This window comes from Biomphalaria glabrata, chromosome 12 (genome assembly GCF_947242115.1).
Source record: "Biomphalaria glabrata chromosome 12, xgBioGlab47.1, whole genome shotgun sequence".
Taxonomy (NCBI): domain Eukaryota; kingdom Metazoa; phylum Mollusca; class Gastropoda; family Planorbidae; genus Biomphalaria; species Biomphalaria glabrata.
The window spans coordinates 18,574,973-18,600,856 of record NC_074722.1 but is presented as its reverse complement, the minus strand read 5'-3'; the positions used below and the strand labels follow the sequence as shown (position 1 = coordinate 18,600,856).

The 25,884-nt window shown below is 33.5% G+C and overlaps 1 protein-coding gene and 1 long non-coding RNA gene across 10 annotated transcripts; both read left to right on the top strand.

The window, feature by feature from the left end:
• The first annotated feature begins 6 nt into the window (after positions 1-6).
• On the top strand, positions 7-21,685 carry LOC106063368 (ketosamine-3-kinase-like). 8 transcript variants are annotated; one of them, XM_056006513.1, is made up of 10 exons: positions 39-140; positions 2,224-2,290; positions 3,653-3,809; positions 4,398-4,481; positions 4,848-4,948; positions 5,902-6,064; positions 6,934-6,984; positions 8,467-8,608; positions 9,287-9,461; positions 16,401-16,966. In XM_056006513.1, exons 3-10 carry the CDS (start codon positions 3,660-3,662, stop codon positions 16,474-16,476), a joined length of 942 nt encoding a protein of 313 aa, XP_055862488.1. In that variant the 5' UTR covers positions 39-140; positions 2,224-2,290; positions 3,653-3,659; the 3' UTR covers positions 16,477-16,966. The 8 variants fall into 8 exon arrangements, with proteins under 8 accessions (XP_055862486.1, XP_055862487.1, XP_013077169.2 ...); XM_013221712.2 differs by having other exon boundaries at positions 3,648-3,809; XM_013221711.2 differs by having other exon boundaries at positions 2,186-2,290; positions 3,648-3,809.
• LOC129922078 (uncharacterized) lies at positions 10,633-14,294 on the top strand. 2 transcript variants are annotated; one of them, XR_008774080.1, is made up of 5 exons: positions 10,633-10,783; positions 12,292-12,428; positions 12,847-12,946; positions 13,354-13,464; positions 14,127-14,294. It is a non-coding gene; the product is annotated as an uncharacterized LOC129922078 (long non-coding RNA). The 2 variants fall into 2 exon arrangements; XR_008774079.1 differs by having other exon boundaries at positions 10,634-10,783; positions 12,292-12,434.
• Positions 21,686-25,884: the final 4,199 nt, after the last annotated feature.

Sequence of the window (25,884 nt, the reverse complement as noted above, 5' to 3'; positions counted from 1 at the left end):
GAGCTATATATATATAAAATACATAGATCTATATTTAATATATAGACTGAGACTCAGCTCATATTCAATCGTTTATCAAATAGAATATTATGAATATATTAGAATCTAAAGACTGAGAGACTAGACTAGACTTGTATCAAGTAAAATTCACCCAGAAAATTACAGACTAGTAGACCTAGTCCATAGTAGTCACTATAAATTACTATAAAATTATGAGTATAATAATAGACTATAATTTAGACTAGTGACTAGTCTATTATTACTCTATAATAATAATATAATAATAGTATAAAAAAATAATAATATAATTATATATTATATATATTTATAATATATATTATAATATTATTATAACTAGAATCTAATATCTATATTGGTTGAATTAAACCGTTAATAAAACTTAATGACTGAACTATACTACACTACATTTATAGGCTTATATTTTGGATACATTGTCATGTCCTATATTTTGAACTTTTAACTACAATACAAAGGCATAAATCATAATCAGTGACATATCTAGGGTGGGGGAGGAGGGGGAGAATTTGAGGATCCCCTGGGCCCCACTTATGAGTGTCCTAATTTTGTTTTTAAATAAATTAAATATGGAATTTTATCTGAGGAACTGAGAGCCAAATACTGTTGAAGGGTAGCTCTTTTTTTCCAAAACAAAAATGAATGGTATTATTTCCAGTAGAGTTTGCCCAAAATAAATCATGAAGGTTGACATCATGGTTCACTAGAAAGCTTCCAACAGGAGAAATTTGCAACCGATCTGGGTTCCTCTTCTCTCCACACTTGGGATGTCTATTTTGTTTTGCATGCATACTGTTTTCTGAAGCATCAGAAAGACATCTAGTGCATTGAGCAAACCTGGAGTTGGTTTCAAAAAATGGAAGAAACCTGAGAGACTGAAAGAACATGAAGAAGGAGTCCACCACAGACAAGTTTTTTTGAAGTGCAAGCTAGAAGAAGAAAAGCTTAAGGCAGAACCAGATGAACTGTTGCATATGTTTCATGCAAACATTTTAAAAAATCAGCAGTATTGGAGAGGATAATCTGAAGCGTTTAGCAGTTACTATTAAGTAGGCCTACTTAGCAAAAACAAACTCAAGCCTACATGGTCACAATGAAAAACTGAATTCACTCAATCCTGGGAACTATCTAGCATCTTCGAAATTTCTAATGGAATTTGATGAAGTCACAAAACACCACTTACATAGAATCGAATATGGGAAGACACATTATTTGTCACCAGAATTTCAAAATGAGTTGATAAACTTGATGGGCAATCAAGTTAGGGAATCAATTGTTGGGAAACTCAAGCAAGTTTGTTACTTTTCTCTGATGCGTGATTCCACACCCGTTTTTTTTTTTTTTTACCAAGAACAGGTATCACTAATAGTTTGTTACTTGTAATTTTGAAATAAAAGAGCCATTCATTGGTTACTCTGAAATTTTGAAACCTGATAGACAACATTATGAAGATCTTGTTCTGAAAACTCTTAAAGACATTGGACTGGACTTGGATCTGTGGAGAGGTCAAACCTATGATAAGGCAGCCACAATGAGTGGCCGTCTTTCTCTTAGACATAAATCCAAAGGCAACATTTCTAAACTGTGATAATCACTATCTGAACCTGGCTGCTCTTCATTCTGCTGAGATAGATCCAGCAGTTGTCACCTTTTTTAGGAACTGTACATGAATAGTTAAACTTTTTTTTCCATTCATCCCATGCAGAGATGGGCCAAACTAAAAGAAGCTGGAGCCTGGAGTTTAAAAAAGGAGAGTAATACAAGGTGGTCTGCAAGAGAAAAAGCTATGTCAGCAGTTTCCTTGCATCTGTCATCAAGCTGTTGGAGAAACTTTCTGAATCAACAACTGAAAGAATGGACACAGAATGCACAGAATCTTCTTCATGCAGTGGAAAATTATGAAAAGCAATTGCTCCCCCCCCCCTCAAATGTGTGTGTGTGTAGGCCTATATATATAATTAATCTTTATTACACTGTGACCCTTATTCATTCCTGTGGACATTTTTTCTACCCTAGAAAAGGTTCTTTGAGGTAGTGGAAAGACAGTAGACACCCCACCCTTGCCAGCTAGGGGGTCTGTGAGCTTTCCCAGCAAAGTCTGGACTCCAGTCATTATTTCTGGTATTTAAAAAAAAATGCATATTCTGAGGTATCTACAATGCATTATCCTGGTATTAAAAATTGTAGTTCAAAACAAAATCTGCTATTCACTGCACTTTATTAAAGCTAGGAGCCAAGCATCTGGTAGAAATTGGTAACTATATAGTTTTACTTTAGTTTTTTATTGGAGTGCAAGAGTAAACATAGAACCCCTTTTGGCTATGTTCATATTTTGTAATTGTTGCTTTGCTTTTCCTTTTGTAGGAAGGGGTTGGAGAGGATTTAATCTTAATCTCAAGACCTTTACTAGCTCTTGGGGATGCTCATGAAATTAGGGGACTGTAGTTGGGTTTAGATTCTTTTTATCAAAAGGGGAGTTTTATCATCAAATTCTGTTGGTGGTTATAAACTTCAAACTATTTGCTTAGCATTTTTTAAACTCAAAGCCCCCTTAGCTACACTCATAGATTTTGCAACTGTTATAGTAAATTACACACTTTTTCTTTCCATTTGACATTCAAGATCCCAAGGAGACATCTCAAATGGAATTAGTTCAGTTTTCTCTCTTGCTTTGCGTAGGTGTTCCATGATTCACTGCCATACAGCAGTGTACTCATAACGCATGCCTTGTAGACTTCCATTTTGGTCCCAGCATCTTTACAGCCCTCAGACAACGCTGTTTGCGCTGGCTTGGACATGTTTGCCGGATGGAGAACAAGCGCATCCCGAAAGTCATCCTCTATGGACAACTCGCGACTGGCACAAGAAAACCTGGTCGCCCCCACCTCCGTTACATAGATGTAATAAAACGTGACCTCAAATCAGTGAACATCAATACTGACAATTGGGAAGACATAGCTCTAGACTGCAACAGATGGAGAGAGACAGTGACCAAGAAAGCTATGGACAGTGAAAGTACATGGGTCTCAGCTCAGGAAAAAAAACTTACAATCTGAAAAACGTCCAGCTCCTCTACCACCGAAGCAAAAGCCACCTTAACCTGCGCTATCTGTGGACGGGAGTGTCTCTCCAAAATAGGGCTCCACAGCCACATGAGGAATTGTGCTCTGAGATGAACCATAGTCGTTCTACGACTGAAGGAGGCCAATGATGATGATTAAAGTAAATGGCTTTAGTTAGATATTGAAAAGGGGTTTTAACCTCAAATCTTTCTGTAGGAGGACTCCGTAGCTGGCAAGGGCGGGGGTTTCTTTTTTTTTTTTTTTTTTTTCACTAACTCCAGGAATAACTTTTCTAGGGTACAAAAAAAATGTGTTAAAGAATGAAGGGTAAGAATGTAATGAAGATTAATTATGTATATACACACACAAAAACATGCACTGTATGGCTCTTAGCTTTAATTACCTGTAACGCATTAAATCATATAAAAGGTTTGATTTTTGTCTACTTTAGTACAAGATGTAGCTTGTTAACCAAAAAAAAATTAAATTGACCTTTTTTAAAATTATTTAGATTAAAAAAAAAGACTCATATGTGACTATTTCTAAAAGTGTAGAAGGAAAATGAGTTCAACAGAAGAATTATTGAAACATGAGTTAGAACTTCACTGGATAAAAGGTACTGGCAAAAGTGGAGGAGGCTGCATCAATGAGGGAACAGCCTATGACACAGACAAAGGATTAATATTTGTCAAGTATAATTCTAAGCCAGAGGTAAATAATTTGTCTATTGTTTAATAAAAAGATATTGTCTAAAGAAAGGAATATCATTGAAAGTTGTTTTTTCTTTCTTTAAGATTTGTTATCAAAATAAAGCAATAAAAAGACTTTTGGAAGTAATATAAATGTAAAAAAAATAAAACATTTACAAGAATGTAATAAGCTGTGCTGTATCAATAGCACAAGACGTTTAATTATTTCTGATTGGTTTAACCATGACCCATATTATTTATCTCTGTCCCAGACCACAAAATTCTTATTCAACAGGTCTGGAAAGCAACTTTCTCTTGACTTTTAAGGAAACATACTTGCATGATGCACAACTACTGACTTTCTGTCTTGGGCTTTTGGAAGAAAGAATTCTACTCTCACTAGCCATCACTCAACTGGAGTGATATGGAGTATAAAATGATGATTGGCTTAATTTAGCTAAATTTGAACAATTAAAACTAAAAATAAAAAGATTGCTTTCTTTCTGCATGAAACTTAAGCAAAGGATTCATAACTGTGTTTTGTTTTAAATATTCAAATTCAATATGTAGGCACCTTGATATTTCTATCATATTTCATTTCTGATTACAGGCTTTTCAGATGTTTGAAGGTGAATATGAAAGTCTAGCAGCACTTAAAACAGCTGATCAGGTCAAGGTGCCTAGTCCAATAAAGGTGCACTTTTTTCTATATTTCTTTTACATGGATAAATACATACATTAAAAGGTCTCCATCATAAATATTGTTCATTTCAAACATGAAGATTCGAGAAAAAAAAACATTTTTATATACTTTTTACATTGTTGTTTTTTTTTAAATGAAAATTTCAACTTCATCACCCTCACTAAACAACTAGCATCTTTATTATTAGAAGTTTTCATTGAATGGTCTAATTATTCTTCAGCTTCAAATTCTTTTGTATTTATTGATGTTTTTTTTTCTTTTATAGACATTGTATCTTCAAATTTGCAGCTAATACTTCAGAAGTTATCATTCATGTTCAGGATTATACTTATAAATCTCTATACCGGTATAATGCAGGTTTTAAGAAACCCTAAAGGTGGAGCTATGTTGGTCATGGACTATATTGACATGCAAGGATTGTCTCTTCATGCTGCTAAACTTGGAGAACAAATGGCAAGGTTCATATTCTTTAAATGTCTTCAAATTGGTAACCTATAACTAATAATTTAATGTTTTCTAAAATATTACATAACATGATTTATCCTAAGGGATGTTTACCTGAATTAATTTGAAGTGAAAGTGAACAATGTGATTGGGTTCTCATTTCACTAGTGTAACATACATAAATGAATAATTGATTGAAAAACATTCTTTATGTAACTTTGTTATCAAATAATAGTATTTTTGCTTTACTGTTATGTTCCCATAGTCATAGACATTTTTTCCTCACTTTGTTTTAATTGGTAGCTTCATTGATACTTATCAATTATGTAAATGTTTTTATCTAAAGGAAAACTATTGTAAGTTACATATTTGTGGTGATGTATATATATATATATATATATATATATATATATATATATATATATATATATATATATATATATATATATATATATATATATATATATATATATAATATGATGTATGTATGTATGTGTGATGTATAGATGATGGATGGTGTGATTTGATGTATGTATTTGTGATAAATGTATGTTTCTTATCTTAAATGATACAGACGTTACTTCAAAAAAGAAGATGATTACGTCCTACGTGTCATGCATTTAGTCATGCATATTAACCAATGACCTAAACTCCGCCAAGTCACTGGTTTTCAGGCAACCCATTTCATGCTCTAATAGCACTAGGATTTGATGTATGTATGTGTAATGTGATGGATGGATGTGTGATGTGATGGATATGTGGGATGCAGTGTATGTATATGTGATGGATGGATGTGTGATTTGATGGATTTATAAGTGATGGATGGATATGTGATTTGATGTAAGTGTGATGTGATGGATATACTGTGCTATTCATTACATTTTATAAAACTCTCTCATAATGAAGTTAATATATGTATTTAGTATTCCTCATAATCTTCTGCTGTTTATTCTTTGTGATCTTGTAGGCTGCATTTATTCAATAAGGGACTAAAGGAAAAGGCAGTATCTAAACAACAGTCACTTCATTATAAAGTAGACTACTCCTGCTATGTTACACACTTTGGATTCCCTGTGACTACTTGTTGTGGTTACCTCCCTCAAGACAATAACTGGATGGATAATTGGCTAGTCAGTTCTTTCTATTTTAATTTCATTATTTTATTTCCAGCTAACTACCAGATAATGGTTTAGAGCATTTAAAAAAAATAATTTTTAATTGACACAGAATATACTCTTTATCTTAGTTCCCACTCCTTTTTTTTAGTGATAATTTCATGTTGGCACACAAACACTCTTTTACAGTTTTTCAGAACATTTATATTTTTAGTTTCTTTGTGTTAAAGTCTATATCATTATCCCTCTACATTTTAGAAATATATGTTATGTTTTATACATTTTAGCTCATTATTTGCTTCACACTAGATTTGTTAGCTCCATAAGGTTTGTCTCATGATACTTTGTTTCTTATTGATGTGAACATATGATAGTTTACAAGTTCATGCCACATCGTCAAAAAGATCCTTCTAGTCTTCTTAGTTTTAGTTTGTCTCGCTTAATTTTTTTATTATTTTAAAATATATTGATATATTGGGAAAGAAAAAAAGAAAAAAGATACTGGTATCTTTTGAACCCACAATAAAAGAATATATAAGAATATATGGTGGCTGATTGATCTTTAAAAATGTAACACATTGGCTGGCTGATTTTGCTAAGGTTATCTATAGTGTCTGGCTGACACCCACAGAGCACTTCCCCCTTTTTCATGCAGCTGTTTCCAAAGAAATGGTTGGTGCTGACACACTTTGGAATCTGTAGCATCACAGGTTCTCCCAGTATGTAGTACTTTGTACTCCAAGCTGCCTATGGGTCGCCATCTGCTGATTTTTCCTCAACGTTGACTGCTAATCCACTTCCAATATATATGTACCCTATTATCTATTAAATGTAGTTTCCTACAATTTAGTAACAACATAATTTGCATGGCTTTGTTTTGCCAGGATTTCTTCGCCAGAAAAATAGACCAGCACGTCAGGTGGGCTGAAGAAAAGGTAAATTATTTTTATTTGGCATAAGATAGGTTGTTAAATGGTTGAGGTGGATTAATTAGCGTTTGTCTATGTCAGTAGTAATGACTGTGTTGCTTCTTTTTTTAGTTAGAAATTCATTATAGAGCTTTATTCTATAGATGAAATTAATGTTCTTTAAAACTGAAAAAAAAAGGCCGAAATTATAAGCCTTTTTCAAATAATTATTAACAGTATCATAATGGCTAAGAAGATAAATGTAAAAGAAGGAAATTTATTTTGATTTGTTTTACATTGTTCCATATTTTGTTTTTTTTTTTCATAATTTTCAAGACTTTCAGTTTTCTTGAAAAGTTAATAGCTTTAAGTGGGCTGCTCTGAACAGCTTTTAAAAATATATAAGCTCATAGTCAGTCTTATTTCAGGAGACGAAACTCAGTATCGAAGCTCGATAGAAGAGTTTACAAACTGGTGCACCGACAACTTTCTAGAACTGAATGTAACAAAAACTAAAGAACTTATAATAGATTTTAGAAAGAAAAAACAAACTATACGTGAACTGCAAATAAACACTACATCTATAGAACAGTAAAGGCATATAAATATCTAGGCGTTATCATCAACAACAAGCTTTCATGGGAAGACCACCTTGGAACTCTGACAAAGAAAACAGCCCAGCGACTCTTTTTTCTATACAAACTCAACAGTTTTAAATTAAACAAGAAGATCCTTGAGACATTTTACGGCGTGACTGTACAAAATCTGCTAACATACGGAATAAGTTGTTGGCAAGGCAACGCCTCATCTAAACTGTTGCAACGTCTAGAAAACATCATTAAAAAAGCATCAAAAATTACACTCACAACATTACCACATTTAAAGGAACTTTTTGAACAAACGTGCCTAAGAAAAATCGAAAAAATCTTGGAAGACAACGGCCACCCGCTCCATCAGAACTACGCCAGGTCGTCGCGAAGTGGGCGACTGCTGTCAATCAAAACAAGAACGGAGCGGTACAAAAACTCGTTCGTACTTCACTCGGTCAGACACTATCACCGCCACTCATTGATCAGGGAACATGAAATGCACCAAGATACCTGTGTGTAATCGCTGAATGAACTCTTTATGTTGTCTGTTGTATTTATGTGTATGTTTCTGTTGTGTTGTCTTTATATGAGAAACGAGTCCTTGTAATCACAACAAATTTCCGTAAGGATCAATAAAGCAGTCTTAGTCTTAGTCTTAGTCTCAAAAAAAGCCTTCTAATTTTCTAAAGGGTAGAAAACGGTAAATTTTGGGCAATGCTAGAGTAATAATTATTTTTAAAGTGGCAGTAGAGAATTAGTAGAGTCTTTGTAAATAAATATATTTCTTTTTTTTTTATTCCAAAGAAAATTTGTTTTATAATTTTGCAGAGAATAGAGTTAACATTTCATAGCAAAAAATAAACAACTCTGTTTGATAGAAATGTTAAAATATTTTTCTTTACATTTTGTTTTGCGTCAGTATAATGATCGTGATGTTGGTCAAGAATGGTCTTCTTTACTACCTAAACTTCCAAAACTATTTCTTGACCTTGACATTGTCCCTGCACTTCTGCATGGTGACCTATGGGGAGGTAATGCCGCAGAAACTGATGAAGACCCAGGTATTTTACCTTTCTTTACTTAAGTATAATTTTTGTTATCTTTACTTGTATCATTTGCTGTATATAATTTACTGTTATATTTACTATCATATGTTACTTAAAAAACATTTATTTTTTACACAGAATGGACTTCTAGTTTTATTGTTGTTTGAAGCTATTTATTTGTATTGCAATGTCCATCCATTTGGTTAACCCTTAAAGTGCTGAGCTGTTTTACACTGAGTGTATAAAAAGTGGAGGCTAAACTACCACACGCGTTTTAAGGGTTAAATATGTTTGTTTTTAAAATTAAATAATTAGTCAACTACTTGATATTCATTCTTGCAATTTTCTTTCATGAAATAATAAATATAATTATTTTGATGATAGACTATCTAAAACTGAACCATACAGAAGTAGACAGGGCGCATCACTATTGAATCATTCTCATTAACGATTTTTTTTCTTTAAATTAATATTTAATATTTTTGTGTGGATTATTGATAAGCCTACTTAATCATTTTTTTTTCTTCCTGATATTTCTCTGACAATATTACCAAGACCAAACATTTTCCCAACTTTTAAACTGATTGATTTGATAAAAGGAGAGTATAAAAATCCTTGTAAATACCTGAACATATTTTTCATCATTAAAGTTGATTACAATTAAGTTCTTAATTTTTTTTTTGTTTCTGGTAGTTATTTTTGATCCAGCTTCCTTCTATGGTCACTCTGAATATGACTTGGCAATCTCCAAAATGTTTGGTGGCTTTGGGCAGACATATTTCAACAGCTACCATAATTTAATCCCTAAACAACAAGGATTTAATGACAGACAGGATTTGTACATGATGTTTCATTACTTCAACCATTGGTTAGTACAATGCCTCCAGTAGTTAGTACATTGTAACAATATAACATGAGTTAAACATCTTCACCTATTAATATTATTGAGACTTTTGTTTTCATGGGGAAGATTAATTTATAATATTATTGGTACAGTCCACACACAAAAAAAAACAACTTTAAATAAGTGAGACTAGGGTTTTTTGGATTGCAACCTTTTTACTAATTTCCAAGACTCACTTGTTGAAGTTGTGAATCAAGTGCTATTTTTCTTTGATGTTCTTGGTCTTTAGCTTCAGATTGAAGGCAGGATCCCTATATACATGGTTTATATGCATAGTTTAATTATATTTCAGATCTCTATCTATAGTCAAATTATAAGTCAGATCATTATCTACATGGTCCAATTATATAGTTTTAATTCCTGGTACAATTTAAGTCAGATTTCTATCTGCAGGGTTTAACTATAGCTCTAAAATCTATCTACAATGTCAAACTTTAGACCAGATCTCTATCTACAGAGGCTGCATTTTAGATCAATCTCTATCTTCAGGACCCAATTTTTATTGTTGGCTTTACAGAGTTTGATTGTTGGTCAAATCTTCATGTATAGAGTTACATTATGGTCTGAGCTCTACCCTATAAACAAAGCCCCATCAAAACCATTCTGGCGCGGTGTGGGGTAATAAGGTTTCATTGGGTAGATTGACCTACTTACAATCGCCCCTATAAAAACGTTAACGGATCGGTGTGGGATTTTAGTTATTGGGCCGTTAACGTCTTTCCGCTTTCGTGCCGGTGTGGGATTTCCCCAATCACGCCAGAACCAACATGATGAAATCTTTATTATAACATAAAAAACAATATTATGATGTTTTAAAATGTAGTATTAATCGTCTTAAAGCTAAATGTTGCTTTGAATCCTTTTTGTAAGTAATATTAAGATTTTAAAAAAAAATTAATTAGGGTTCTATTGGGGAAATCCCTAACTGGAATAGTGAAGTTTTACCCGTATGGGCCCAATGCAGACTTTTCGTAATCAAATAGTGTGTGTGTGTCTGATTTTTTAATGTGCACACTAAAAAAATATATCTATATCTAGTAATATTTAATCACACATAGAATCTTAAGTTAAAGGAGAACATATTTGGTTTTTTTGTTGTTGTTTTTTTAGATTTAGATTTTAAAAAAAAAGTTTTATACATTTTAAAATTTTTTTCGACCAATGAAAAAGAAGCATTTATTTCTTTTAAGCTCGCGATATTCGGCACAAACTGGATTATTCAGTCTTCACTCTAGAGCGTACACACGTGGATCAAATTAGAGCTAGCTAGATCTAGATCTAAATCTGTTAAGTTATTAGTTATACTACAAGTTATAGAGCTATAGTCACTCTAGTCTAGGTCTAGTCAATCTAGACTTTCATTAATATAATAGATCTATTATAAATAATTATAAGAGCTGTACTTCTTGATATCAATGCATATGTCATGATAATGATATGTTCTTCAACTCTTGGCAGCAATGGCAGCAGCCATGGAAATTCAATTGGAATGGTTGTAACTTATAAGTTAAAGTCTTAAGCCTATCACAAGTACAGATCATCATCAGATGACGAATCTCTAAGTACTCTAACACTACTAACAGATCTAATCTAGATAGTAGATTAGGTCTAGACTTAGAATAGATTTATATATATATCTAGATAATCTAGAATGCTAAGAATCTAGATCTAGAGATTCTATAGATCTCTCTAGACTAGTTTTATTATAATATCTAGATCTAATTACTAATAGTAGTAATAGGCTACTAGATCTAGTACGATATAATATTATTAATATATAGTGGTCTATATTATATCTAATCTAGACTTGAGACCTATTAAATCTAGATCTAGACGACTTAGACTTAAGTGATTAACATTCATGCGTTATGACTAGATTTACTGATTTACTATTTAGAATTGATTCTAGATCTAGATTCTAGAATCTGCCATGAAATGGCTAATGCATCTGCAGCATAGAATTAGATTTAGTTAAGAGTTAAGGACTTACTAGATCTTAAATCTAAATCTACTACCTTTTAACTTTTAGGGCAGAATATTAGATCTAGTCTATATGCCTATCTAGTCACGTAACTGTAAACTAATACTTAGACTTAGGACTTTGGACACTTTGGTATATTAATATAATAATTATTATACTCATAGTACTCATACTCATATATAGATTTTAGTTCTATTCTAATTCAAATATTTTGAGGTTAGAAAAAATTGACCTAGACTTATAAGATATACTAAGACTAAGACTTAGTAAACTTAGATCTAGATCTAGATCTAATAAAAGATAGTCTAGAATAGTCTAGATTCTAAAATCTAGTTGTTATTAGAAAATTTAGTAGATATAGAATAATATTTAATTAATATATTGTTAATACAGACTAATCTTTAATTTTTTCATACTATAGGCGATAGGTCATTTAGATTAAATAATTCTAGATCTAGTAACTAGTTATAGTCATAGACCTATAGTATAGACTTATAATCTTATAATATAGATATTTACTTTGTAGAGACTAATGTACAATATTAGGCCTACACTCCAGATCTTGAAAATCTAGTCTAGAGTTTAGAATGTTTAAATTTATACAAATAGAATCTAAATAAAATCAAACGTTTATATTGGTTTTAAAATCAGATATTGAGATATGTCTAGAAAAATATGTATATATATAGTATATCTATATTAGGGGCCTATATATAATAGACTAACGCCACTAACGGCTAACCCTATAGCTGCTATAAACTATAGCCCTATATTGACATTGTTTTTTTTTTTTTTTTTTAAATGTTCCTTCAGAGTTGAAGATATCTACTTGGTAGTCTAAACCTCAAAGGAGCTTAGGGAAGTGATGGCAGTTGCAGGGTATGAACCAGACGACCATGCAGAGACCAACGAGGCGACCAAACATTCCATCGTGCATACCACATAACCAGGTCCAGGTAGCGTTACATCTTTATTCACCAATACTCAATATATGTTAGATTTTATTTTTTGTAAATTTTAAAGACTCTAGGCTCTATGTAATAGAATTAAATAGATCTATACAGATCTAGAAATTCTAGATCTATAAACTAGACATAGATCTAGATTATATTTAGATCTAGCTAGAATATCTAGAGGTCTTAATACTAATTATTATATTACACATTTTTCTACAATTTGATCTAGGATTCATTCTATAGGCATAGGCTTAGCTAAGGCTTAGGCTTTTTAAAATTTCATTGTGTGGATACTGTTAAAGAAAAAATACAGTCTCATCATTAGGCTATAGCAACAGTTTTTCTTATACACCATACCATAAACATTTCAGGATTTGTCTTTATTGTAATTTTATTTATTTTTTTTTTTTAGAATGCCAGTTTTCTTTAAGGGCAGCTGACAATAAGATTTGTCTATGTATGCACTACAGATGCTGTTCAATATCTTTTCATGAGGAAGCCTGCTCAAAAAGGTACGAAGAATAAATTTTTCTTTAAGATTACTGATCAGTGACACCCTATCCCCCCAAACCAAATGAAAATTTTAATGAGATCAAATCGATTAAATAAAGAAAATGTAAAATAAATGTTAATCTTGTGAAACAATGTTCGAGAGCAATATCTTCAGCTTTTTGTAATTTCACTGAGATTTAAGTTCATTATTAATTTGCATAAAAAATTATAATGAACATTTATACAATGAAAATAGGGCCTACATAGAATTGTTTTTGACCTAATGTCATTATATAGCAACAATCCTTCTTGTATACCTTACCTTAAACATTTTGTGTTTTGCCTCTATTGTAATATTATTTTTTTTTGCATTCTTTAAACATTTTTTATGTTTTTATTTATTTATTTTTTTATTTTTTTTTAACAGATCGCCACATTGTCTTTAGGGGAAGTTGACATTAATCTTTTAGGTTAATAATAACCTATGCATGCAGTACAGATGCTGTTCATCTTTTCATAAGCAAGCCTGCTCAAGAAGGTAAGAATTAAATTTTGCTTTTAGATTACTGATCAGCAATCTGAAAGTAAATTGTTAATGGGATGGAATTTATTAAATGTAAATAAAGAAATGCTATCCTAATTTTGAAATATGCTGGTTGTGGTTTTTTTTTTTGTTATGTTTTTTTTAAGTTTCACTGTGATAATTATTTATTTTAATTCTAGAATAACTTTTCAGCCAACTTATTTTTTAAATTACCATAGAACTCTAATTACAACAGAATATAGTTGTATTAGTAAGAGCCTGTGATAAAGTTAATATAAATAAATTGGACAAAATATAATATTGAATGAATTGAAGCCTAGCTCGATCTAGTCTGCCATTGCACTTTTAGCATAGTCAAATACCAGTGCCACATTTGCTGACACCAATTCATAACATTTAATTTAAGGAGAAGATTGAACTCCAAATTTTGAAATACCATTAATTTTTGTGTTGCTTAATAGGCTTTAGAAGCAACCTAATTTTTGAGCACCGTTTATCATCAAGGGCTGGAAATATAACCGTTAAATAGTATGTCCACATAGATAAATGTAAGGTCTTCTGATGTTTAATTGTTAGATTCTTTTTATTATTAATACAGCTTGAAGGTAGTTTTATTACATGACTATAATATTTATTTGTTTGTTTGTTTGTTCCAGCTGCTGCATGGAAGTCAAAATATGAATTATTGCCACCAGTCTTGAAGTCAGCTTGTAAAGAATGCTAAGAATTGAATGAAAATGCTGTCTTGATATCTTGTTTGTGCTGTTATATTTGTCTTTTGTGTTGGTTAATTATTCCATGAATAAAAAATAAAAAAAAGTTAATTGTGTAAGTTTGATTTAAGAATAAATGATCAGAGCATGCAAGTCTTATATAGTACGTTACCAAAAATTGTATTGTTTGATAGTGTTCAAACCCAAAAATGTAATTTAACTTGTCCATTACTTTATAAATATGTTGACATTATAGCTAGATGTATATAGAAATCATGCACTGATTCAATTATTATAATTTCCAAACAATTATGTCAAATAATTCTATTGCTAGATCTAAATCATCAGTGTGAAAGTAGACCTATGTAAAAGGTTAAAAATCTCATACTAAACCATTGAGCTGCATTTGAACAAAAAGGGCATTATAAACAAAAAATCACTAATGAATTTGTTTTAAACTACAGTATTGAAAAACATTAAAGATTATTCCTAATTAAGCCATAATAAAATTTAATGACTGAACCATCGGAGACAGTATTTGCATGATAATACCTAATTGAGCCCTAATAAATATTTCAGTTACTAAACCATTAGGGCCAGCATTGGACCGATAATGGCACAATAAGGGTTATCCCTAATTGAACCCTAATTAATATTTCAATTACTAAACCATTAGGGCCAGCATTGGACCGATAATGGCACAATAAGGGATATCCCTAATTGAACCCTAATAAATATTTCAGTTACTAAACCATTAGGGCCAGCATCGGACCGATATTGGCATAATAAGGGTTATCCCTAATTGAACCCTAATTAATATTTCAATTACTAAACCATTAGGGCCAGCATCGGACCGATATTGGCACAATAAGGGTTATCCCTAATTAAACCCCAATGAAAATCTCAGTTACTAAACCATTGGGGCTAGTATGGGCTTGATTAGGGCGCGATTCTGGAAATCCCCAATGAATCCGGAAGTGGGTTTACCCATTCTGGGCCGATATTGGCACGATTAGGGTAGCCCGTATTGGTCCCTTATGGGAACCTAATGACGCCAATGTGCAAACGGTATGCGCGCCCATTAGGGCGCGATTTGGGCTATTTAGGGCTGCAATTAGGGCAAAGGGGGATAACCCTAATTAAAACTGATACTGGGCCGTAATGGGCATGTTTATAGGGTATCTATAGAGTTACATTATGGTCAGAGCTTTATCTATAGAGTTACATTAAGGTCAGAGCTCTATCTATAGAGTTACATTATGGTCAGAGCTTTTTTCTATAGAGTTACATTATGGTCAGAGCTTTATCTATCGAGTTACATTATGGTCAGAGCTTTATCTATAGTTACATTATGGTCAGAGCTTTATCTATAGTTACATTATGGTCAGAGCTCTATCTATAGAGTTACATTATGGTGAGAGCTTTATCTATAGTTACATTATGGTCAGAGCTTTATCTATAGAGTTACATTATGGTCAGAGCTCTATCTATAGAGTTACATTATTGTCAGAGCTTTATCTATAGAGTTACATTATGGTCAGCCCTCTTTTTGTAGTTTCTTTTTTTTAAAGGTCCTTTCTTTATCTGCATTGTCACACTGCACACAATCTGTCTTTGGACTTGAAACTTCTCTCCCTTCTAGACAACTGTATAACTTTGTTAGCAGATAGGATTGAAATGTGAATTAGTGTATGTTTGATGCAATATAAATTTCAGCTGATCATCTGTTCAAGTCATTCTAATGACTTCCCATTAGTGTAAACAATTTTATTTAATAAAATGAGAATACATTTTCAGTACAATAACAGTGATGAATTCCTTGATGTTCAGCTAAGAACCTTGAACTCACTGGCATCAGTGTTATTGGTTATCCTCTGGTGGTTCTAGCTTGAGTGTTGTACTGGGTTTGAAGGTCTTTCTCCACATTGAGATCAGAAATAACAGTGGCTTCACTGCTTTCAAAAAGAACTAAAGAAAATGTTCAAATGGACCTTCATTAGGCAATTTCTTTTTCTATCTCTTTCATTAAAGTTTTTGTTTTCCAAGCTTAACATAACTCAATAAAAATACATTGTTGTAGTAATGTTCTGTGCCTACTCAAGTATGTAGGTTTTGTGCTAAAAAAATTAATATATTCTTATTCTTGTTATTGCAGTACTTTGAATAATCAAATAATACTTGTCACTTTTTGTAATGTGTCCATTTATCTTTTTTCAGGAATCATTTTGATGGTGGCTATAAAATCTCTACAATCAGACTCATGCATGATTTAAATAGAAAACTATCTTCTTAAGCAGGTATTTAAACTTATAAAGATCAGGGCTCTTAGTAAACATAGCTGGTGTGTACAAACTGTTTCTGCTTACAAAATTCTGTTGCTTCCAATAGAAATGTTTTATTGTTTAGAAATGTGCATTACCAGTCTGTATACTTTTGTTCTGCTATTGACCTTGTTTGAAAAACAGCAACTGTCTATCGATCCTGAAGGCTTTCTAAATTTTGTGCTTTTTCTTAAGTTGTTACTTTAATCAAATATGAATATTCATTTGTTATGAATCTCACTGCTCTATTTTGTGTCTGTTCCAGTTTTTTAATGTTTTCTTGAGTTGAGAGACCCCAAACAGATGATGCATATTCTATTATTGGCCTAACCAAGGTTAAATAGCATTATGTTCTTATTTGATTTATAGAAATTTCTTTTAATAAACCCTAATGCTTTGTTTGATTTTTTGATAGTTTCATCAATATGGGGATTCCACTACAGTTTTTCATTTATTATAACACCTAGCATAGGTGTAGCCAGGATTTTTTTTCGGTTTCCCCCCCCCCCCCCCCCCCCCCCCCCCCGAATTTTTTTTTTATATGTATTTATGTGTGTGTGTGTACATAATCTTTATTGCATTCTGACCCTTCATTCTTTCGGAAGACGTTTATTGTGCCCTAGAATAGGTTCTTCCATGAGTTAATGGAAAAATTGTAGATTCCCCGCCAATACTAGCAAGGGGGTCTGGGGGAGCGCTAGGAGCACCCCAGCGCGGGGCGAAGCATTTTCCTGCTATTAAAAAGTTTTATTTCAAAAACCTAATGTGCTATTCTTACTGACTTAGACCCTCCCGCGCCGTTTGGCGCATTTGCCGTCAAGCTGTTTACATAAAATTGTACATTCCCTGCCATTACTAGCAATGGGGTCTGGGGAGCGCTAGCGCGCGCCGCCAAGCACTATTTCTGGTATTGAAAGCCAACAAAATGCATATTCTGAGGTATCTACAGTGCATTTTCCTGCTATTAAAAAGTTTTATTTCAAAAACCTAATGTGCTATTCTTACTGACTTAGACCCTACCGCGCCGTTCGGAACATTTGACGTCAAGCTGTTTCCATAAAAATCTGTCACTGGTAATGTCTGAAGCCTCTTCCCACCTGCCATGAGGACCTCAATGAATGAGTGGCGTCAAGTTGTACCAGGATATCATTGCAGCTCTTCTTATGCGTAATTCATTTTGTCTGAGAACATGTCCCGCAAACCTCATGCGTCGCTCTGTCACAATCTTACTAAATGGTCGACTCCCAGTTCGGCATAGGATTTCCTTGATTTAAACCCGATCTCTATAACTGACTACTAAAATCTGTCTTAGCCATCTTTGTTGAGCCACATTTAGTGTTTTTCAATTTCGGTAGATGACTATTCACTACAGTTTATTAAGGGAGCCCTGCCACTGGTAAAAATGTGTAACCACTCTTGAAAACGCTCTTGGAATTAAGTGACTGTAGTTTGCTTTAGATTTTATATCGAAAAGAGAAGTTTTATCGTCAAAATCATCTGTTGGGGGATTTTCCACCTCAAAATTCTCTGTAGGGGGATCTTAAACTCAAAACCATCTGGAGGGGTTTTAAACTTTAAACAAACGCCATCTGTAGAAGAGGGGTTTAAACTGAAAACTCCTGATTGGATTGGCTACGCTCAAATAATTTTAGTGTGTAATTTGCTTTTTTTTTTATATTGAAGAGGTATTTTTAGCATTAAACCCCTCTGAATGGGGGTTTAAACTCAAAACCCCTTTTGGCAACGCTCATAGCATTTTGAGTGCGTAATTTGCTTTTTTTTCTTAGACTAAAGATGTATTTTTTAGCCTCAAACCCTCCTGGGGGGGGAGGGGGGTTTAAACTCAAAACCCCTATGGCTGCGTTCATAGATTTTAGTGTGAGTAATTAGCTTTTATTTATATTGAAGAAGTACTTTTTAGCTTCAAACTCTACTGGAGGGGAGTTTAAACTCAAAACCCCTTTGACTACACTCAAAACATTTTGAGTGTATAATTTGCTTTGTTTTTATTATTAAAGAGGTATTTTTTACCTTCAAACCCCGCTGAAGTGGGGTTTAAACTAAAAACTAAGTCAAAACCCATTTAGATACGCTCATAACATTTTGAGTGCTTAATTAACTTTTTTTTATATCGAAGAGGGGGTTTATCGTAAATTTTGGAGGGGGGTTTAAAATGAAAATCTCCCTTAACTGTGCTCTTGGAATTAGGGAATTTTCGTTTGCATTTTTGTTTTGTTTTATAGAAGAGGGGGGGGGGGTTAACTGCAAAAACCCCAAGTAGGGGGTTTAAAACTCAAAACCCCTAGTAGGGGGTTTTAAACACAAAACCCCTGGTAGGGGTTTTTAAACTCGAACCCCCCTGGTAGGGGGTTTTAAACTCAAAACCCCATTGGTTGTGCTGGGACAATTGATGGTTTAGTATTAAAATCTCACCTACAATAAACAAAATCAAAGCAAAAAATCATTCACTAAATTCTGATCCCCCCCCCAGGGGGGGGATTTCATTTCGGGGGGGGGGGGGGGTTTGAACCCCAAAACCCCCCCCCCTGGCTACGCCCATGACACCTAGGTATTTTGCGTTTTTAGTCTGTGTTACTGGTTTACCATGAGTAAGATAAGTGGAATTAATTTGTTTTAGTTTTTTTGTTACTCTTAAAAACTGACATATTTCTGGGTCGAAAGACATGCTTCAATTTGATTCCCATTTCTGTAATTCATCTAATTCTCTTTGTAAAATATCTTTGTATCTTGTGTTGTTTTTATTGTTCTATATATTATGCAATCATCTGCAAATAATCTGACTTTTGTTCCTGAACTAATGCAATTTGGTAAATCATTTATGTAAATTAAAAATAGTAGTGGACCTAAGACTGTTCCTTGAGGTACACCTGAGTTTACTGTTATCGGTGTTGATTTAGAGCCATTTATTATTACAGTTTGTTCTCTCCCTATCAGAAAATCTTTAATCCACTGATGCAATGGACCATTAATGCCAAAATATTTTAATTTTTTAAGCAAACTATAGTGGTGAACTTTATCAAAACCTTGGAAATATCTAGTAAGATAGCATCTATTTGTTCACTATTATCTAAACGTGCTTAAAAATCATCAATTAGTCCTATTAGTTGAGTTTCACATGATCTATATTTCCTAACGCCATGTTGGTATTGTATTATAATGTGTAAAATAAATGTAACTATATTACTTTGCACTGAGTTTTCTTGACATGTTTTTGTTTGTAATGTTGAAGGATTTTGTCTAGTTTTCAGTTCTACTTACATTTATGTTTTCATTCAGCAACAGCTTAGTGACGTTTCAATCTCTTTGTTCATATTGGACAGAAAATATACCTAACATACACTTGGAGCCATCAACTTAGTAAAGACACTAAAGAGAAAAGTATATTTGAAAACCAAGTTAAGTTGAAATTAAGGCGAACAACTGCAAAGTTCGGAAATATTTCAGTTGTCATCCCTGAGTGGAAAAAAAGAAACTTGTAGGAATATGAGTTTTATTATGAAGAACTTATTTCAGTAACACAGAGATATAGTCTTAGAATACCTGTTATGATAGAATCATGATGTTTTTTATCATTCATGTCATAATGTAGGGACCGTACTTGACAAGTTAAACTGATCGCTAATTCATTGGGAGGTGAAGTTGATTAATCTGCTGTAGAAGCTTAGTCTAGACAAACATAAAGCAAGAATATGTCTCAAACTAAAGAATTGAAGCTTAGTCTAGACCAGTAGTCTATTGCCCCTGGGGGGGGGGGGGGGGGGGGTTCGTGAAATTGGGGGGCGCTTAGAGCCAAAGGGTCAGTAGGGGGCGCTGAGCAGACAGGGGAAAATAAGAAACTAAAGTGCACTGAAACAAAACAAAATTGGGGGGTGCTGAGAGCCAAAGGGTCGGTAGGGGCGCTGGGCATACAAGGGAAAATAGGAAACTAAAGTGCACTGAAACAAAACAAATAAAAAAAGTATTCTCCTGGCAAACTAAATATAGACTAATTATAGTTAGCTTGCTTCTAATTTAAGAACAGAAACAGCTTTAGAATTGGAGTTCGGGAATGCCATTTTCTATTTTTAAATTCTTACCCAGTAGGCTCCTATAGTCCTTAGATCTTGCGCGCGTAAACGTTTATGATTTGATAAACAAAATAGGTAATAGGCCTTTTAGATTATAGTTTTTTTTCCTATACATATGTTAATATATTGTAATGTAAATGTTAATAAAAACAACCCGTTAAAGTTAAAATTCAAAGAGATTAGTTTAACCTTTTTTTTTAAAACAAAAATCATTGACAAAGTGCATGTTGTTACGAAAATTCGCTGGTATGTAAAGGAGTATTTTCCTGAGTTTTAGTGAATTGCCACTAGATAAAAAGTATTCCAATGTTCTACTTTGAATTACAGCATTTTCTGATGTGGTTATGAAACCAAGTCGACTTCACGAACATATAGCAATATCCAAAAATAATTTAAGAATATTCATGAACAATTATAAAATCTACTATTCAAACAATATTAAAAACAAAACAAAATACGGCAGGATATGTTTTAGCGGCCTCTTAGAAAAATGCATAGCTTTTTTTTTTTTTAAAGTCTTATGATATTTTTTGAGAGTTGATTGAAACTAAAATTAAAATTTTTCAAAACTTATCTGTAGCACAAAAGACTTTTTTTTTTGGTTAGTGATGAAATATTATTTCAAAATTGTCTAGTTATGTAGCTTATGACACATGTAGGGACCCATCAGTGGTTGGACGCTACAATGGCTTCAAAAGTATTACAGAATAAAGAACAGATCTATCCACTATTCACCTTGTGAGTTATGTCGATACACAGGCAACATTTGTTAAAATTGTAGCCCACAATTTGATTTCTATTTGAATCTAATTATAAAAATTGTAAATAAAAAACAAACCCTTGCTGAAAATAAGCGCATCTTACAACAGTTTTGTGAAACAAATGATAAGCAACATATTAAACTCTTATTGTAAACTGAAGTTTGCTGGATTTTGAAAGGGAGTTGTTATTGCCCATTTTCTAAGCTCTTCAATACAATTTTGGTTTTTTTTTTTATAAACAGGAAGATTCAACGGTTGGCGATGACTTAAAGCAGGCTAAAAAAATTGTTTTACATGGTAGGCATCTAAGTTCTAACATAAACGAATGAAACCAAGCTCCGACTGCAAGGAAAGAAATTGACTTTCATTGATTAAATCATTTTCTCTTTTATCGAGATATTAAATCTATTTTAAAGAGCTTTACAATCTTACAAAACTTGTTTGTTGACAAAGGAATTATACTGCTTAAGGACATCGATATTTATGCAATTCACATAACAATGCTCTATGAAGAAATGACGATTCGCTTCTAGGATGTAAATACATTTTTAAAAAATATAAATATAAAATATTAATGACAATTATTAAACGTCTGTTATTGATGTTCAAATTGAGTTGCAGGAAAAAAATAGATTTACAAAATTATGTCTTCCGTTAAAAGAATGTTCAAATAGGAGGCACAGTACAGAGATGTGGCTGCACTTGAATGTTTCAGTACAATTTTAAAACTGTGGTCGGAAATGGAATTATTTGTTAGTTTGTCCATCAACCTCCGTGGTGAACCTAGATCTAGCCTCGCTTTGGCTCATTTCAAACTTGACATTGTCAGACTGCAGGAGGCACAAGGTTTCCATTAGCTTAATTTCATTTTGTACTGAACTCAGCAATAATAATGTTGATATTTAAAAATAAAACTAAATTTACAATTAAACCAAAAAAAAAAAAATATTGCCCTAATATTCGGTAATTTAAAAAGGAACTATTTTTAGGTTTTGAAAGAAAGTCATGACAATGAGATTAATTTTTTGTATGTAATCACTTCAAATTGTTTGACATATTTTGTAATAATGATAATAATGGCAATGTCTTCGATTCCGAAGATTAAGGCTGAGTGCAGCGTTTCACATAACTACGCAAACCCAGTTGCGACCTGCATATTTTTCCGAATTTCCTGCAGACAAAGCCTTTGTCCGCTGGCGCTCTTTTTAAGTTTTCTTTCCGTCTATTGGCGCCTGTCTTCAATAATGGCTTTTGAGTCTCAAATGTTTGTCCCGCAGCTTTTGTGAGAGCTCTCCAACTGTCTATCTCAGAAGCCATCTGCTGTCAGGTACTTTCCAGTACTTGCCAATGAGAGCGAAATGGCACTTACGGTGGGCACCTCTGTAACGCCGTCGTCCTCTAAGCTCGCCAAAGAAGATCGCTTTTGGCATGCAGTCGTCTCCCATGCGGGATAAGTGTTATTAACAGCATAAAAATTAATAAATAAATGACATGTTATGCAAATTTGCCTTCTCACGCTTCTTTATTATTGCTTTTTTTTCTCACGGGGGGGGGGGGGGAGCGCTGGCGGATTTTTTAAACGAAAAAATACCAAAAGGGGGCGGTAGGCCATAAAAGATTGAAGACCACTGTTCTAGACAAACGATGTATCAAGTATATGTCTCAAAGCCAAAAAAGACAAGCTTAGTCTAGATTCTAGATAAACGATGTGTCAAGCCTTTAAGGCGGGGTTACTTTTTTTTAAGTTCTAGATCTAGCAGCCAACATGCATCAGCATTTTTCAAAGATATGAAACGAAAATAATTTCTTTCGATAAAACCCCAAGAGATTGTTTTGTCAGAAACTGTGTGTGAGCTTGTTTTAGGTTGCAAACCTGTTTGTCTAGTTCAGTGCTTTGTTGTGTTGCATGCTCTGGTAGTCATGTAAATCATTGTGTGATTTGTTTGTTTGTGTGTTTTATCTTACTGCCTGGAGCTTCTTGAAGTACAGACTGCAAATGCAGTGGGTCTTTTTTTGTTGTTGTCCAGCCTCATCCTTAAATGGAACGATAGATAAGTAGACAGAGGCGTAGCTAGTCAAGTGTGTGTGGTGCGGGCCTCACGGGACATCATGTTGTGAGAGGTATGAAACGTTACCCAAGAATAGCCTATATTAAGTTCCTATTCCCTTGAGCTTGTCTGTAAAAAAAACAACAACAGGATCATATAGAGTTATAGACCTAAAGACTTTGGAGATTGGCCTGCAGACGTTACAGATGATGCTCAAATACAACCAGTCAGTTAAGGATCTGATACCAGTTCATCGAATGGAAGGTCCATTCAGAGAACTCTAGAGGTATCAAGAATCAGTAAAAGTAAAGACTACAAAGCTTTCAAAGGTTTGGTGCAAAAGGCGAGAAAGCTTTGACAAAGTGTAAAGTATTGCTCCTCAACGAAATCCTTTTTTTTTTATTTTGGCTTTCCCTGCTTACTTCCCCTGCTTACCACAAGACCAAGTACGTAGGCCTACATCTGCATGGATTCAATGAGTAGGGGAGGTTATTGCCGAAATTTGAAAACCAAGCGACTGCAGAGCTCACATTCAGTCTTCGTTTGCTTGAATGGCGCTTCACGTCTGCGAGTAGGAAACAGTCTAAACTGCAAGGCTCAGGATTTATTGCTAGTTGAGGAAAAAAAAAGTGTAGAGAAAGTTATATTAGTATAAAGTTGTAACAATATAAAGCTGTAACAGTATAAAGGTCTTTCAATTTAAAGTAGACAAGGTTGTGGGAGCTCTTTTACAATTCCGCACAGTGCAATGAGCAGGGGCGGACTGAGTATCAAAATCGGCCCGGGCATTACCATACAAACCGGCCCACAAATGGCATGTCATATATTTTCGGTGGGGGGGGGGATTTTTACCCCACTCCTCATTTTATTTATTATATATATATATATATATATATATATATATATATATATTTATATATATATATATATATATATATATATATATATATATATATTTATTAGTGCGTGTGTATATGTAATTAATCTTCATTACATTCTGATCTTTCATTCTTTCAAACGTTTTTTCTACCCTAGAATACTCTCTTCCTATAATTAGTGGAAAGACAGTACACACCGCCAAAGAGCAACTAGGGAGTCCGGGGGAGCGCTGTGAGCTCCCTCAGTGGGGTCCGGGGCGAAGCCCCGGAACCAAGCATACTTTCCGTTATTTTAAGCTTTAAAAACGCATATTCTGAGGTATCTACAGTGCAATTAGCCTGCTACTCTTCCGCTAAAAAAATTCAAAAACCAAATCTACTATTCAATGGAATCCAGCGGCTGGTAGAAAATTGTAAAATGCTTTAGTTTTTTAATTGGATGGGGAAGGGAAACCACAAAAACCCTTTTAACTACGCTCATTAAATTTGGTGACTGTAGTTTGCTTAAGTTGGCTGCACTGGGGCAGTAAGTAAAGTTTCCCTTTCAGACAATGAGGTCTGAGGCAAGTGATGGTTTGAAGACCCTCCCCTCCCGGCTATTATAGGTGTAAGCCTAATTCTCTACAAATATATAAAGTTTGATAACGCATCGAAAACTGGATGTATGCATTCGTAGCATTACATAATGTATTCTATTTATACATGCATGTAGTCTGAAAACTATAAACAATACAATAGCAGCCTAATGAGTTTGAAGCTTTTTGGTTTTACTTATAGATTACAGACGTTTCTTCAAAAGATAAGATTGTTACGTCTTACGCATTTCATGTGTCAATCTAGTCATGTTGATCTGTGACTTAAAATATGCTAAATCATTGGTTTTCCTTGCTGACTCAGGCAACCCATTTCATTAAAAGATAAGAGAAAGCAGTACGGTTAGAGAGGCACTAACTTAATTAATGTGAAAGGCTCTTGCTTCCTCCTAGTACATTCTCAAAAACGCGATTTGTATATGAATATAATATGACCCATTATTAAACTAGTCGACTGGCGGCGTAGCATACGCCGCTATTTTACATGGCCGGTCTTAGGCCACTGCAACCTAAGCGATCGCAGTGGGCCCCCACTTTTAAAGGATCCGCACTTTCATAGGACCCGCGCTAATTCAAGGTGTATAAATTATTAAATTAAACCATTTTATAACTTAAAACACATTTCCCGCGCCCTCCTGTCGATTTACCAGGAGCTCCTGGAAATCTCCCGAAATTGCAAAATATACGAAAAAGTCCTTAAAATATACGGAAATATAAAGAAAAAAAAAGTCATTTTGGGGTGTCATTCAATATATAAAACGCCAATCCTACCCGCGATATATAAAAATCGTATTATGCATTAGCCGTAATTGTGTAGTCTGGTGAAAGAAGCTTCTGGCGCCTCAAACTAATGAAGAGTTACTTGAGGTCAACAATTCTTAAAGATAGATTGAAACATTTGGTAATTCTTGCTATTGAGCGTGATCTATGTAGGAAACAGAATTATTAGGATATACTCTACGACTTTGCTATACGGAAGTAATTCTGTAAGTAGTAAAGAATGAATAAAATA

Bases quoted from the DNA above. Each gene is read 5' to 3' on its own strand.
- LOC106063368 (XM_013221718.2), top strand. From the start codon at position 3,660: ATGAGTTCAACAGAAGAATTATTGAAACATGAGTTAGAACTTCACTGG. The intron at 3,810-4,397 runs GTAAATAATTTG...TTCTGATTACAG, and splicing joins AGTATAATTCTAAGCCAGAG to GCTTTTCAGATGTTTGAAGG. The intron at 4,949-5,901 runs GTTCATATTCTT...GTGATCTTGTAG, and splicing joins CTTGGAGAACAAATGGCAAG to GCTGCATTTATTCAATAAGG.